General features: G+C 36.1%; 1 protein-coding gene across 3 annotated transcripts in view; it reads right to left on the bottom strand.

The window, feature by feature from the left end:
• Nucleotides 1-12419, bottom strand: part of ova (ovaries absent) — a 59891-nt gene extending 47472 nt beyond the window's left edge. Inside the window, exons 1-3 of one of the 3 annotated variants that reach the window (XM_033379400.1) lie at nucleotides 12267-12419; nucleotides 7491-7741; nucleotides 2191-2388 (exon numbers count right to left, since the gene is read on the bottom strand). In XM_033379400.1, coding sequence (XP_033235291.1) covers nucleotides 2191-2388; nucleotides 7491-7736 — 444 coding nt within the window. In that variant the 5' untranslated portion in view covers nucleotides 7737-7741; nucleotides 12267-12419. Of the gene's footprint in view, nucleotides 1-2190; nucleotides 2389-7490; nucleotides 7742-12047; nucleotides 12065-12266 lie in introns of those variants that run through there. The other 2 variants (XM_033379399.1, XM_033379401.1) reach the window with 2 other exon arrangements.
• Nucleotides 12420-13544: the final 1125 nt, after the last annotated feature.

The raw sequence follows: 13544 nt of genomic DNA on the forward strand, positions 1-13544 counted from the left end.
AAGTTATTAAATGTAAAACAATTCGGGTTGTTTTGTATTATATCCACGGATGCATCTGACGCACGTTATAATAAACCTCTAATATATAATAATATATGCCGTTGGCCGAGATTGGTTAAATTTTAGGTGATTTTTTTTTTAGTTTAATAATAGTTTAATAGAGTTTGTGGTAAAATTGTATTAAATTTTACATCCGATACTCAGTAAGCGTGCACATTACACGATAACTATGTGTGTGAAAGAAAGAGAATGAGTAAGCGCGTGGAAGGCGTTGCGTAGCCACTGCAGTTTCATTTGTTCCGTGTGGCTATAATAATAATAATCTGATCTTGTCTAGATTCAACAATCTGGTAGACATGGGCATTCCCTTTAATTCTGTTTTTATATCACAGATTAGTTAGATCAGTTAGTCTTTTGTAAGTGCTGGGCGAAATATTTAAATAAGCTTGTTACAGTGTAATATCACAGGAGCCCGGATACAACAATTGTTTGCTCTAGCTCTTATAGTCTTTGAGAGATAGGTGATCATCGGAACGCATAGACGGACAGACAGAGATAGCTTTTTGACTCAGCTCAAGAACATGTATACTTTATGGAGTTGGAAACGCTTCTTTCTGAGTGTTACAAAAATTCAAATCCATTATAAAATTAATATATCCTTATAGTCTTTGAGTATCAGCTGCAGAAAAGCAAACATACGGAAGGACAGTGCTACACACATGATCATAATAATAGGTACACACCTACGTAGGCTTTAACATAACAATAATAGTTTTATTCAATATTTTCAATATTTTAAACTTAAAATTAGTTCTCACGTATTCTTTAATTGTTTGTTTTCAATAAAATAAACTTGTTTATATTATAGGACATTGTTATAAAACAAAATAGATCCAATTTTACTTCTCAGTAAATATCAGGCTTATCAAAATAAGAGGTACAAATTAAAGGTTGTTATGAATCAAATTTTTTAACTGATTATTGTTTTTTTGTTTTTCTTAATTAGTATTTACAAGTTTATATTAAGTGTGTCCAGCACTATTTATTTCTTTTATTTATTTATTCTGTTTTTAGCCTAATAATCATTTTTGGCATACTTTTAGAAGGCGTTTGGCGGGTTTCTATAGGTGGCTTATACTACAATTTTTGGACGCCCTCCATAATTATTGCATATTTAAAATTGAAAATAATAATAATAATTGGCTAATAATTTTGTTAAATCTCCCCACAAGTTTTCGATTGCATTTAAGTCGCGAGATTGAAAATGTAAATTTTGTTCTTCCTTAAAAGATTTGGTCAAAAGCTTTGATGTGTGCTTTGGGTCGTTTTCTTTTTGAAATACCCAGTTATAGTTTGACAGTTTTTTTCTGAAACATGGATTAAATTTCTTTCCTTTAGGGTATTTCCTTCTCCACATTTTCTATCCGGCGCTTCCTGCGCAGTCTTTGGGATCTTTTCCAAAAGTTTGCCTGATAGTTATATTTTTTTTGGCGCATAAGTGGGACCGTTCTTGCTTTTCTTCCTGGAAGCCGTTGTTGTAGTCGTCTACTGCTGAATGGGTCTGACTTATATGAATAGTTCAAGACTTTAATGGGTCCTTAAATTAACCAAACATACATACATTTCATTCATTTGGCAACGGCCCGAAGAGACTAAGTGCCAATCGAACTTCTCCCACTGTAAAATTAGTGACTAAATGAATGACAAGGAAATATAGAAAGCTAGAAAATATATATATATTATATGGGTATATATATATATAATATTTATTTATATCAATATAAACACTTCAAGTACGATAAAACTAATTATTATTAAAAACTTTCAACGTGTACCTATTAATATTCTCATGAGTGTTTATTGAAATAGGTATTCTTTCTTATCGAAAATGTATAAATATAATGTGAAATTGTATAAAAACAAAATACTAAATAATACTCGGCTATAAAAACCGCTTCAGTTCTCTGAATCTAACTCACTTAAGGTAAAATTCATATAATAGCAGTGGCGCTGAACTGAATAGGGTCGACAAAAAACTACAACGAAAATGTCTTATAAGTACGTGTCCTAAAACCTATTCACAAAGCGGCACTGTATAACGGAAGCTAGTGGACGGACGATTAAGCAAACCTTAAACATGTAAAAATACGTAAAAAAATTAATTAAAAATCGTTTAATATATGTACTTACCATGTTTTCATTCCGAAATGTTACCAACAATTTGTTGTTTCTTCTATCATATAGCGAGGTTGTTGAATTATAATTGTTTATAAATCTTAAGCTTGCATGTTCATATGCAGCTAAATCATTACAAAATCGTAATAAAAATAAGCTTTTGTGAAATTGATAGCAAATTACTACAATTTCTTTCATTTTTTCCATCCAGCTCTATAAGAATAAATAATAATTCATTAATATAAATAAATAAAACTGTAGACAAAAGTATCTATGGCCGAAGCATTGAGTTAGAACTTTACTTAGAGAATTATTTCGTGAACATCAGATTTTACTGATAAGCCACACTTGGACAGCAACTCTGTCAAACATTTTAGATACTATTGATTTAATGGAATATCATACTAGTCTGCATACTACCGTCTGCATACAAAGTCCGGTTGCTTTAGTCTTTAGTGTATGACATGTTTTCGCTTATTAATATATTCCTTCCTTCTGGCTGTTAAATACGTATGATATAAAACCATTGCTTAATCGCGTTCCGTCAAAAATACTTATTTATTATACAATATTTTGTTGTTGGGTAGTTTAACTACTAACAAATACATTTGGGTGCACGTTGAAAAACAGTTTAAAGTGCAAATTCAGTGAGAGTGCGGCTGGAATATTTATAGACAAATTCCGGTACTTAAGCGTCGAATCTCTCATTCTCTGCGCAGCTGCAGCCGCGGTTCTTGACTTTTCGTGTTTTGCATTCTCGCTCTCGCGTCTATACATCGTCGCTGAAGCGGTATTTCATTTTCCGTTGTTGTGTCGAATTGCACAACGACTAACATGGACAACGATCCGAATACAGGCGCGGGCGGAAATATTGTGGTGGCTAATTCCAGACTGAGTCTGTATAAGCGTAAAAGTCATCGATAAGTTGACCGCCGCGGAAGTCGAGGTGCGCCTTGATATGTTGGCAGAAATTCGAGAGGAATTCAATAAGGCCCATAATGATTTGGAGGCTCTCGATCAAAACGAGATTGGGGGTGAGCTGCGTGAAAACTTTGATACTTTTTTTCATATCGTTGAAAGCTGAATTGCTGGCTGCTGTTGAAGTAAGCCAGTCACACACCGCTGCTCATTCAACGGCTCTGTCAAACCATTCCGGACATAGTACCATCATCATGGATCACAAGCAGCGACTTCCTGAGCTAAAGGTGCCTAAGTTTTCTGGTGGATACGGTGAGTTTTCGGATTTTATGGCAATGTTCAAATCGGTGATTGAAGCGGATGCAGACATCAGTGACATCGAGAAATTGCAGCACATTCGCTCGTCTCGCTGATGCGGCTTTGGATTCGGTTCGATAGTTGGAGCTCTCCAGTGCCAATTATCGTGCGGCTCTGGATATACTTAATAAACGCTTTAATAAGAAAAGACTTGTTTTCCAGGCACCCATCAAGAAGATTCTTGGGTAGACTCGCTAAAAGATTCTGATAAAAGACTTCGGGAGTTTTCGGATGCAGTCAATTAACACATGCGAGCGTTGCAGACATTGGGAACTGCTGAGGAGATTTCAGGATTCATGGTCATCAACATGCTGCTGCAGAAATTGGATTCGAAGACGCAAACCAAGTGGGAGGAGCACACATTGTCGGATGCTATACCTACCGCAGAGGAATTCTTCGAAGTCTTGCAGCAACGCTGCCAGAAAATGGAGCAATTGGAATATGCTACAGCGACACACGCTAGTAGCGATCAGGTGGGAAAAAACCATTCCTATACGCAGGTTAAGAAAACGTTTGTAGCTTCCAACTCTTCCGCCGACCCGTCTGTATGTGTCTTTTGCCACTCAGCGGGCCATGGAATATACTCGTGCAAGATATTCGGAAATCTCTCACCGTTGCTGCGCCACAAAGAAGTGAAGAAGCTTTCCCTATGCTTCAATTGCCTAAAACCGGGGCACCGGACCCGCGCATGCAATAGTGGAAAATGTCGAGTATGCGGCGGTAGGCATCATAGTTTGTTGCACTTCGATAGTATACAGCCCACAACACAAAGCTGCCCAGGTATTACTCCTCCCGATCTGGCCGTTCATCCGGACACTCTTTTCTTCACTCTGATGTCGTGCTTCTGGCTACAGCCGTGGTTCTCGTGAAGAATCGGTCTGTCGTTTAAGTTCCTTGTCGTGCCATCTTAGATTCAGGATCGCAGCTGCATCTCGTCACATCCAGGTTCGCCCAGCAGCTTCAGCTTAGGAGAACTCAATCGTCTGCACTTGTGTCTGGGCTGGGCGATACCAGCGTTTTTACTGAGGGATCCACCATAAGCATTTGTATGCATTCTCGCACCTCTGCTTACACAACTACGCTTACTGCTCTCATCGCCCCCACGATTACCGATTCTCAACCAAGTATGACAATAAATTTATCCGATTGGAGTATTCCATCTAACATTCAGCTCGCTGATCCTGCATTTTTCAATCCTCAACGGGTTGATCTTCTCATTGGTGCGAGCGTTTTTTATGATCTCCTCTGCGTAGGGCAAATAAAACTCACCGATGGACGGCCTCTTCTGCAGAAGTCCCGGCTTGGGTGGATCGTATCTGGCGGTGGACAGAAGGTACCAAGCTCGGCGCTTTTGGCCACGCACAATTGTCCAGATTCGATAGCTGAGATGGAAGCAAGGTTGGATAAAACACTTCGTATATTTTGGGAAGTCGAGAATTGTGTGGAGGCTGGGTTGAATACCAAAGAAGAAGACGATTGTGAAGCACATTTCGTAAGCCACCTTTCACGGTTGCCATCCGGGGAGTATGCAGTTCGTGTGCCACTAAATAACAATACTGATCGTTTAGGAGAATCTAATGCTCAGGCTTATGGACGGTTCATCAGTCTGGAGCGAAAACTGGAGCGTAATCCTACACTCAAGGAGCGGTATTCCGCCTTTATGATTCCCTGATTCCCGTAGCCTCTGCAAATATTTCTTGCCTCATCACTGTGTCCCAAAGGAGGACAGTACGACGACAAAACTCCGTGTCGTTTTCGATGGATCCGCAGCTACATCAACTGGATATTCTCTAAATGATGTGATGATGACAGGCCCTGTCATTAATTAAAGGGATATTCTTTTTTGCCATAAAATTCAATGCGCCACAGTTCTCAATGAATGGTGGATATTCAATGGTATTGAAATTACCTTGAAGCCTTTATTCTTGCGCGTCGAATACTATATTTCTTGAACTCTACATTGAGCTGAAAAATTTCAGACTGCCAACCGAGTCGTTTCACGGGCTGCCTCTTTTTGCTATTGTTTTTGAGAATTAAGGCCTTGTAGGGAAAGATTAGATATTCTAGGTAGCAGAGTTATCAACCATACTGGTTAACATGGTCTGGTTGATATAGTAGCTGATATTCAACTATTTTATTTATTTGTTTAGTTAGCCATTGTCTGCTAGAACGCTCGCTCGATTGCCCTCTGTATACAGGCGATCGATAAAACCTGCCCCTCCAATAAATAATATATCCAGCATGCCTACCGGAAGGTAAGACCCATCGAAACAGCCCTACGCCACTACCACATCTATCAACAAAGCGTCCCTTAACCGCAGGGAGTACACCCTGGAAGGATTTCCTCTATATAGAAGTAAGGCACCTTTAACAACACCCTCCAGACAACCATTACGGGTGCACTGATGGATTTGAGGGATGATTCCTGGAAGGTGAGTCTAATTAATCGTCGGCAGACGTTGTGTGAGTGCATGACAAGTACTCTCATGAAGGTTATGGAAATGCTAGCTTTTAGCAACAATGATAAATATCTTGGTTTGATAATCGACAGAAAGCTCGATTGGAAATTGAGCATAGAGAATAGAGGGTAAAGAAGGCCTAAAATGAAAATGATAAAAAAGGGGAATGACACCGTATATAGTTCGGTGGCTCTGCACCGCCATCATACGACCAATCATGCTCTACGGAGTGGTAGTATGGTGGCCAGCCCTGGCAGATTGGCATACATGATTCCCGACATTCAATTCCTAATAATATCTTCTGCAGAAGTTGTCAGGACGAAGAAAAGTCAATTCGCCACTGCCCGACCTCTCCAGCTACCGCATTAACCTAACCTAACGTAATCTTACATCTTCCTTTCCTGCAACTCCCGAAGAAGTATAACTACATATTTTACAGCCAGAAAAAAACGTATATATTCTTAATCAGCAGGGTACTAGCAAAGACTATACAATACCAAGATGTTGCATGAGCGACCAAAAAGCTGTTCTATGGCAGGTCCTAACATTAGAACCCAAGAGGCACGAGGGAGCGCGCGGGGTTTCAATTCCCTTTTCGCCTGTACTTCGTCTCTACCGCGACCCCGCTGCCCATCGGTTTCGTCTGTTCGGCAATGCCTTCACCAGCAACGAAATAATTCTGGACTCTCCAGCCTCAGCACCGTCGAAGCGGTGGTCGCGGATCGCCGATGTCTTTGGAGCGGCACAGTGGGACCTTTGGCCGTCTCAGCTTGGTAAATTAGTTAGTGAATATGAGTTCAATAAATATTTGCACACTGAAAAAATGTTAAACTTTGAGTGCTTATATCCCCTAAACTAAAACTATCTTGAAAATTCGATTGGAAAATTCTCTATTAGATGCGTACATTAAATTTATCTAAAGCACTCATACAATTTTGTTTACTATTTCGGCTGAGTCCCCACTGTGCCGAGCCAAAGACATCAGCGACCACGCTGCCCTACGGTTTCGGCACGCAGACGATTCATATTTTGTTTTTGTATTCTTTCTCTCGAGACATACCGACTCGACGCTGACCGAGGCATTGACGAAGCCGAGTAGCATTTCTGAGGCGAAGGTAGCGTAAAAGAGGTAAAAGGTAGCGTAATAGCCCCGCGCGCCCGTACCATGAAGCGTCAAACGAAAATTGAAAAATAATTTGTTCCTCATGCAACATCTTGGTATTGTATAGTCTTTGGTACTAGGCATCTTAGCCTCGAATCAAACGTTCAAACTGGTTTTTACTTAATTTTTATATTTAATGCCAAAAACAGACATTTAAAATAAATTTAAAAAAATATGTTAATGGGCTTTAGAAAATGTTCAAGATAAAAACTACTCCAAGCTTCCAAATTGCTCTAGGTGTTGTGAAAATTACATTCAGAAAGATTGATTTGTAGCGTGCAGTTTCGCTGTTTACGATATTTACGGTATTCGCGTTCAGTGTACATTTACAAGTATGTTTAATGAAAGTATTGTCACTTGTTCATTGTCAATATACTTTTGTTTAATTTAAAAAAAAAAATTATTCTATAAATATTTACCCCAACAAAATCGTTTGGTTTTTTTAACGGAATTCCAAAAGGTGCGTTTTCCGGCCACCACTCGGGCTCACTGCAGTCAATTTTTTTTGGTAAGTTTATATGGCCCAAAGAGCACTGTACCATAAATGGAATAAAACTTTCTAATTGTGATTCGCTTATTTTTTCAAGCGACGTGGGGTATCCATTTGCAAACAAAAGCGGCAAATTGGATATCATATTATGCTGAGCTTTATCTCTGTCATCCATTGTCACTAGAAGGTATTTAGAATTAATACTATTAGTTAATAAAAAATATAGACAAATTATTTGTTAAGCTAATATTATTTTTTTATACATATGTACTGTGTTTATCTTTTCTGAGAACTTTGTCGAAAATATTTGAAGGTTTTAAAAGAGTATATTAAAATTGGACAGAAGCTTGTAACGAATCTGGTATGAACATTAATATGGGAGTTGATCTAATGATATATATATATATCTATATATATATATATCTCAATTTCACAAAATCTGCTTTTAATCATTTCACAAAATCAGACGGATTTTGCATAGTATTTAAATCAAAGTTCGAATGAATATTTTACAAATATATTTGTATTTTGTTTAATCATTAATTCATTCTTTAATCCTAAAATAAAAAATTAACGTTCCAGGTCAAATAGTTTTTTTCAATGGTTCTCTAATGTTCATAAGGATACAAGCAGTGTTTTTGGCACAAAATCACATGACACGGAAGAACAAATGGTACCAATGCGTGTTTTATACATAGATGTAATTAGGGTGGCATTGTGGTTTGGGGTGACATCTCTTATTATGGCTAATATTCGTCTAGGATTAACATTAAATTCTTTAATTTAAAATGACTAACAAAAATGCTGTTTTTACTCTCATGATTTAAATATTATAGAGATCGTATGGAGATAGCTTTTGCGTAATGTATGAATCTTGTAGAGAATTTAAATATGTTTAACACAAATATTTTTATTAAACAAAAACCTTTGACCTAGAACGCTTAAATTTTATTTTTTTTATTAAAGAATGAAATATATATATATATATATATATATATATATATATATATATATATATATATATATATACAATATATATATATATATATATATATATATAAATATTAAAATACAATCTAACCTTTAAGTGCTAAGCTATGTTGCCTGTTATATATATATATATATATATATATATATATATATAACAGGCAACATAGCTTAGCACTTAAAGGTTAGATTTCTCGCACCATTTTCTTATTTTATCCTAGCATCGCTATGGAAAGCCTTTGAAGAGGGCACAAACCTAACAATTCTTTCTGTACCAATAATTATGTTCGTCACTGAACATAATTTTGTCAAATTTTGTTAAAATAATAGCACTTTGTAATACATCTGCCATATTAACGAGATATACATATGTACAATAGGGTTGGGCTTAGTTATAAAATTTGAAATTTGGAAAATGATTCCTATGGTAGCTATACTATATATCGCTCTAGTCGGATAGAATTTTTGTTGTGATTTAGAATATTAAAATACAATTCATACTTTAAAAATTTCATCTCGATTAATTAACATTTAAGCCAACAACAACTAGAAAACATACCCTGCTGCTAGAAAAATAAACTATCAAAAGACATGCAAGGTCAATGATCCCATAGATGTACTTAGCTATTTAAGTTAATGTGATAAAATGTGATACCTCAAAAGTCAGCGTAAACTCTAATAATTATGCGTACAATTTCGGAATTCGCGATTACCGTTATTACTTGTTCTAAAATATAGGTTGGAGGGAAAATCCTACCGAGAAATTCCTTCTACGACAATTGTGTGTCTTCGGGCTCCATATTGTCAAAGCCCCGGTCCGGCAGATCACCGTTGTTGACAGAACTTGAGAAAAAACGTATTGTCCAACTGGTGCCACTAAATCCAAGGCAACTGGAGGTTGCATAACGTTTCTCCAAAGTTTTATCTGAAGAAACAGTCCGACGCATGTATGTATGTACTATCTGACGCAGACTTTTGAGGTGTCACATTTTTGTTATGTTTTTTTTTCCTATTAACTTGTTTTATTTAACAACAAAAATAGATATGTAAGTTTATAAATAAGCAAAGAAGATTATAAAAAAAATCGTTGCCCAAAGTGCCTTATATTAAAAGTTCTCCGCAACTGAACATAAAAATGTAGTTATTTTTCTAAGTGTACGCAGAGGTATGTATGCGAGCAAGTGTATAGAGACGGCAACGCTTCCTTCTGGGTGCTATACACAGTGTAATATGTATACACATACATACATATGCCCTTTTTGAGTATAGAGTATAAAAAGCGGACGAAAAGCTTGGCGATTTTAATCCACATTGCTCGCACTCGGTTTTTAGTGATTCGGGATGAAGGAAGGATTCGTAATGACCAAAGCATTAAAGAGGCAAGAGTATAGCATGAGATTGCACAAAATTTTGTGGATTCATGCAGGACTTTAATGTGGTTTTTCGTGATTCGGGATGATCCAGATGCCGATCAGATTTGAAGGCAGATTTCGTTATGATCTGTATACAATCACAGATATTGTGTTACTTTACGACCTTTACACTTACTAAATAGACAATAGAAAATTTCATAAGACTCGGTCCAGCCGTTTGGGAAGAGTTCAATATTTGAGTTCAAGAGTTCAACACAATATTAGAAGATATTATTTATTTTAATGAAAAAAATCTTAATCAAAGATTGCATAGTATGTAATATTTACAATCACCTAAACTTAACAAACTTTTAATATCTCTTCTTTTCTCCTTTTGTATCTAGGTTTCATTATTAATTGTTTATTATATAAATAGATAAATTAAATTAAATTAAAACAACAATTTTAGTGGCTTTTTAAAAACCGATTCCATCTGAAAAGGTTGCCGACCCCTGACAAACGGTTGGTTTTTTTGTGGAGAAGGTCGTGCTGCCAGCATAGCAGTCTGTTAGATATACGAAAAAGATACAGTCAGCACAACATTTATAAATAACTTGAAAGTATTTAAGTTTGAAAAAAAAGTTTTATTTCATTATGAACATGGATATTACTACTACTAATTTCAAATCTAAAAACAAAAAAAAAACCTTCTTTGGCATATCAAAAAAAATTAAAAGTATCAAAAAGGCCACTTTTTTACGCACAGCAATTATTCGGACACTTTTTATTTTGTACGTTTTTTTCGTATTGTCTGTATTATTATTGTACCCAATTTTTTCTGATTTCAATATTTGGTGGGGCCGCCCTTAGCTTCAATAACAGCTTTTAGACGTGGGGGAATACTTTTTACCAAATGATTGGTTTCACTTGGATTCATTTTCTCTCATTCCGTCATCAGAGCCGTTTTAAGGATTTTCTTGGAGGAAATTTTATGTGTCCTAATTTTTTTTTTTTGCAAATCCCAAACTTGCTCTATGGGGTTCAGACCTGGTGACTGCGGCGGCGTTTTTAACTGCTTGCACTGATACAACAGCCATTCTTGAACCAAAAACGAAGTATTTTTAGGGGTCATTGACTTGTTGAAACAAGAAATTCATCGCTTCAAGGCCCAATTTTTCGACACTCGCCATTGAATTGTCAGTCAAAATTTTCTTGTCCATCTTGGTAAATAAGCCAGCTGCTTTTTGGGAGAATGTTATATTTAGTGAGGAGTCTAAATATAATATATTCGGACATGATGGACCATCCAAAGTATGGAGAAAGGATAATCAAGCCATGAAAGGGAAAGACCTCATCCCAACAGTGAAGCATATATTGAAATCAGAAAAAATTGGGGACAATAAGTTTTTTTTCGTACAAAATAAAAAGTGTCCGAATAATTGTTGTGCGTAAAAAAGTGGCCTTTTTGATACTTTTAATTTTTTTTTAAATGCCAAAGAAGGTTTTTTTTTGTTTTTAGATTTGAAATTAGTAGTAGTAATATCCATGTTCATAATGAAATACAAATTTTTTTTCAAACTTAAATATTTTTCAAGTTATTTATAAAGAAAATTGATATAGACGAGTGTCCGAATAAATGTTGTGCTGACTGTATATGGTCTTCTAACTTAGAAGGATATCTTTGTCAACCCGAAGATAGTTTCCTTACTGATTTTCACGTTAGCTAAGTACTGTACAAGGAGCACTAGTTTCACTATTGGAGGCATTGTATGTCCTTCCACGGTTCTTGTTGCGAGAAGTTTGTGCTTCCTACACATAAACGGATTTGTGAATATATCTAACAAACCAACTTAAAGAGACTAGAGCGCAGTACTGAATTTTTTTTTAACAATATTTGTTAAATATCTTTCAGTACGTATGATAATAGGTATACCGATGAAAGCCAAAATTTTGTAGTCAATGCCTTGGCGGCATAAAATGGAATCAAAAGCAAAATAACAAACATTGAATATATTTATTTGCTTATTAACAGTGAAGGTGAACACAAATTACAGTTAAACTAAGCAAAATGCTTTAAATTTTGCTCCTTGTTCACATATATATATATATATATATATATATATATATATATATGTATATATATATACCAACTATCGTGGTATATCTGTCATACACCCAAATTATGAACACGTTTTTATAAGCATTTATGAGTATTTTATGCACTCTAAACCATTCAACAACAAATCTAACTGGACTGAAAACCATCAATATGGTCGGATATACATTAATATGTACACGATCTAATAGAACGAAGATATACTGAATGAGATGATTCTTAATAATTTAAATTTACTAGCTGTACCCACCAAAAAATGTAAAGATTATAAAGTCGCGAAACAGATATCTACAATCAAAAATATGGTAACAATGTAAAGTTCCGTTTTGGTAAAATAATAATTTATTATTTGATATCGAAAACTATGATATCGCCTATGTAAAATCATGAACTAGACTAGTCTGAAAAGAGCTCTAACATTGTGGAATATAGGAAAGAAACAAAATAACAAATATGAGCATATTAGGCTCTGCACTGAGCCCATCTAGGGGGAATGGTGGTAATTTCACAGATGTAAAACTCCGATTCATACTGGCCCCACCCACCATCCGTCTAAAACAGCTGAAGCCAATAAAAAATGAAGACAAGTACATTTAAATTGAGTAGAAGAATTATTCATTTTTTTCGAATAATGAATGATGAAGATATAGCAAATATTTCGGCACGTAGCATTAATCGGAAAAGGTCTTGATAGCCAACACAAAAATAATAGCGCCATAATATTGTGCTGTTGTACTTTACACAATATATTAAATATGAACAACAGCGCAATTAATGAGTATTGGGAGCTTGCAAATTTTTAAAAATATGGTCAGTTACATAGGCAGTTGTTTAGAAAAACTTGTTTTGCAAACCATCTAAAATTTAGGCTATTTTTCAACTTTGACTGGACTTTTTAAAAATATATCCTTAAATTTACCCGAGAATTTTATTTATTTTTCTTTTAAATATTTATTACCAAAGTCTAAAAGCCCTTACTGCGCTTCGGAGACGTTTGGGTTCTATACCGATTTACCTGTCACAACCTCGCACGAAAAACGGTCAAAAACGGATATCACAGCTCTTAAATACCATACAAAATCATACTTTGACCGTTTTTCAAATGCAGTTTGTTTGATGAAGACATCTTTATTTCCTCAGAAGGTATTAGTTTAGCAAGCTTAGCAAGCTAGTTTCCACACTGTGCGCTGTTGATACTTACTCGGTCCTGAAGAGCGTGCTATCCATTAGATAGACAGAAAAGGAAAGCCTTATCCGCTCGCTGGAAACAGGTTCCAGCGCCAACGCGAGCCCAAGGTAGCCACCCCCTAAGGAGAAGACGAGGAAGCCTAGACAGAAGGCCACAAGCGAAGTGTCCAAGAGAAATCTCACTGTGGCAAGTCTCTTTTCTCGCGAATGGAGGAGGACCCCAGGGACCCCAGAGAAAGACGTAGGTCTGGAGAGTCTGGACGATTTTGTGGAATATTAGGACGGTGATCTGACAATTATAGTCAACACGTCGTGTGAGGTTGAGTTAGGCACCCATGAC

The sequence above is a fragment of the Drosophila pseudoobscura genome, chromosome 4, assembly GCF_009870125.1.
Source record: "Drosophila pseudoobscura strain MV-25-SWS-2005 chromosome 4, UCI_Dpse_MV25, whole genome shotgun sequence".
Taxonomy (NCBI): Eukaryota; Metazoa; Arthropoda; class Insecta; order Diptera; family Drosophilidae; genus Drosophila; species Drosophila pseudoobscura.